The sequence below is a fragment of the Nematolebias whitei genome, chromosome 7 (assembly GCF_014905685.2).
Source record: "Nematolebias whitei isolate Nwh7 chromosome 7, NemWhi1, whole genome shotgun sequence".
Taxonomy (NCBI): Eukaryota; Metazoa; Chordata; class Actinopteri; order Cyprinodontiformes; family Rivulidae; genus Nematolebias; species Nematolebias whitei.
The window spans coordinates 39,372,726-39,374,682 of NC_056504.1; the positions used below are offsets into that span (position 1 = coordinate 39,372,726).

The 1,957-nt window shown below is 33.4% G+C and overlaps 1 protein-coding gene across 1 annotated transcript in view; it reads right to left on the reverse strand.

The window, feature by feature from the left end:
- The window catches only part of ndufaf3 (NADH:ubiquinone oxidoreductase complex assembly factor), a 4,332-nt gene extending 3,396 nt beyond the window's left edge, over positions 1-936 (reverse strand). The window contains exon 1 of the mRNA XM_037678864.1: positions 819-936. Coding sequence (XP_037534792.1) covers positions 819-904 — 86 coding nt within the window. The 5' untranslated portion in view covers positions 905-936. The remainder of the gene's footprint in view (positions 1-818) is intronic.
- Positions 937-1,957: the final 1,021 nt, after the last annotated feature.

A 1,957-nucleotide genomic window follows, 5' to 3' on the forward strand; every position in this document is an offset into this window, starting at 1 on the left:
ACACAAAACAAAATAAAACAAAAAATAGAATATAATAATCAATATTAATTTTTATTTGTATATTTATATTGGATTTTTTTTATATATAGATAAATATAAATATATATATATATAATGTTTCTCAATCTATTAATAAACAGATCCAGAAAAACTAGACTAACAAAAATTATTGTTGATTATTATTATCAGTAAATTAAGGCTATGCAACACAAAGCACCACTTCCTCCACACATTGACTTACATCAGCTGTTTTTATGTGACGTCTCAATTCTGACAACTTATTTTAAAACTACGGTGAGACTTTTGCTGAGAAGGTTTTCCTTTATTTCAGAAAACAATTTTGCTCTTTTCAGCTTACAGAGATGGATTATAAAAACAATGTAACTGAATCACGTCTAAAAAGCTTGTATAAACATGTTGTACTTAGTGTAGTTTACAGTTTACTCAGTGTTGAGATTTGATTATGGTAAATAAAAGTGTCTGAAGTTATGCTGTTTCTTGAAACAGCCAACATGTAAAGTTTTATGCTATGGAGTTTTATGAACAAATTAAGGCTAATCGGGAGTAGCAGAAAAATAATGAAAGAGAAAAATATATCAATTACGTAAACGGTACGAAACTAATACTGTTTAAAAATAAAAAAAATCTGCTTCAAAATTAATAATTTGTAAAACAAACGTGTGTGAAACCGATTTTCATACCGCACAAAAACAAGTCATTTAAATATCACACAAAGCGGGAGATATGGTTTTTTAACAGACTTATTACATATTTATAATTAATAAATACTCAATGTTTTAATAAAAACGCAAAAATACCTTGAGATAGCGGGTTTTGCCCTAGAAGAAAACAAAAATCCCGCAGTCGACCTCTGAAATAATAATCTGCGTGCCGCAGAAGCCATGTTGAGACCGTGACACCAAGGGGGACAGAATTCTCTGTGACACCAGCCATCTGTTTCCGGTGTAGAGCAGAACACAATCGAACATTTTTCTACTTCTCATCTGTCAGTCATACCCTGTTTGCTAAACTTTTTGCTGAAAGGCAACAGCTCCACCAACTGCGCCACCAACATATTTTCAGTCTCAAAGCTCTGCCTTTCAAACTGTATACATTTTAATTTTTGTGAAAAGTTAAGGATTTACAGTTTTTAACTCCTCTTTCTACCCAACTTTCACGCTTTGCACAGTATGTACCTAATAATGTGTTTTGTCTGTGTGCTAAAAGCTTCTACCACTTAAAAAAAATATTTAATTTAAAACTAAATCCACTATGACGGTTTTCTGTTTGTACATGTGGAAAAAAAACAAGTTAAAAATATATACATTTTTTTGCCTCAAGATTTATCTCTGTGTAATACAGGGTCACTGGCCTTTTTGTTCATAACAAAAGTAATACTTAACAAAATGTGTTTAATTTGTGATATATTATTTCAAATTATTTAAACAGAAAGTGTTCAATCAACTCAATAGGAAGATGCTCCCATGTGTGAGGTGAGGATGGAAACCAAATGACAACGAACAGAGACAAATGGGACGAGAGACATGCAGACTAGTGCATGAATGGAACAGGCTTGACAAGGGATCACTATATCGGCAGGCAGGACAATGGAAACAGTTGTTTCTCCCCAGTAAACTGAAGACTGTGCTGGAACACCTGCATGGTGCCGACAACGTCATAAATTTGGCTTGAGAAAGATTTTTAATGGCCCTTTATGCCGCATGAAATTGAAGACTATGTCATTCGCCAATGTGTTAAACAGAAACTGTAAAGTATTCCAGAACACCAATGGGTTATATAACGACCAGTGCCCCTTTTGAACTTATCTCCGTTGACTATCTCCATCTTTAACCAAGTAAAGGTGGCTGAATACATCTTATTCTATACCACTTTACTCACTTTGCACAGGCCTACCCAACCAAGAACAAGTCAGCTGAAAAGATCTTTGACTTTATTC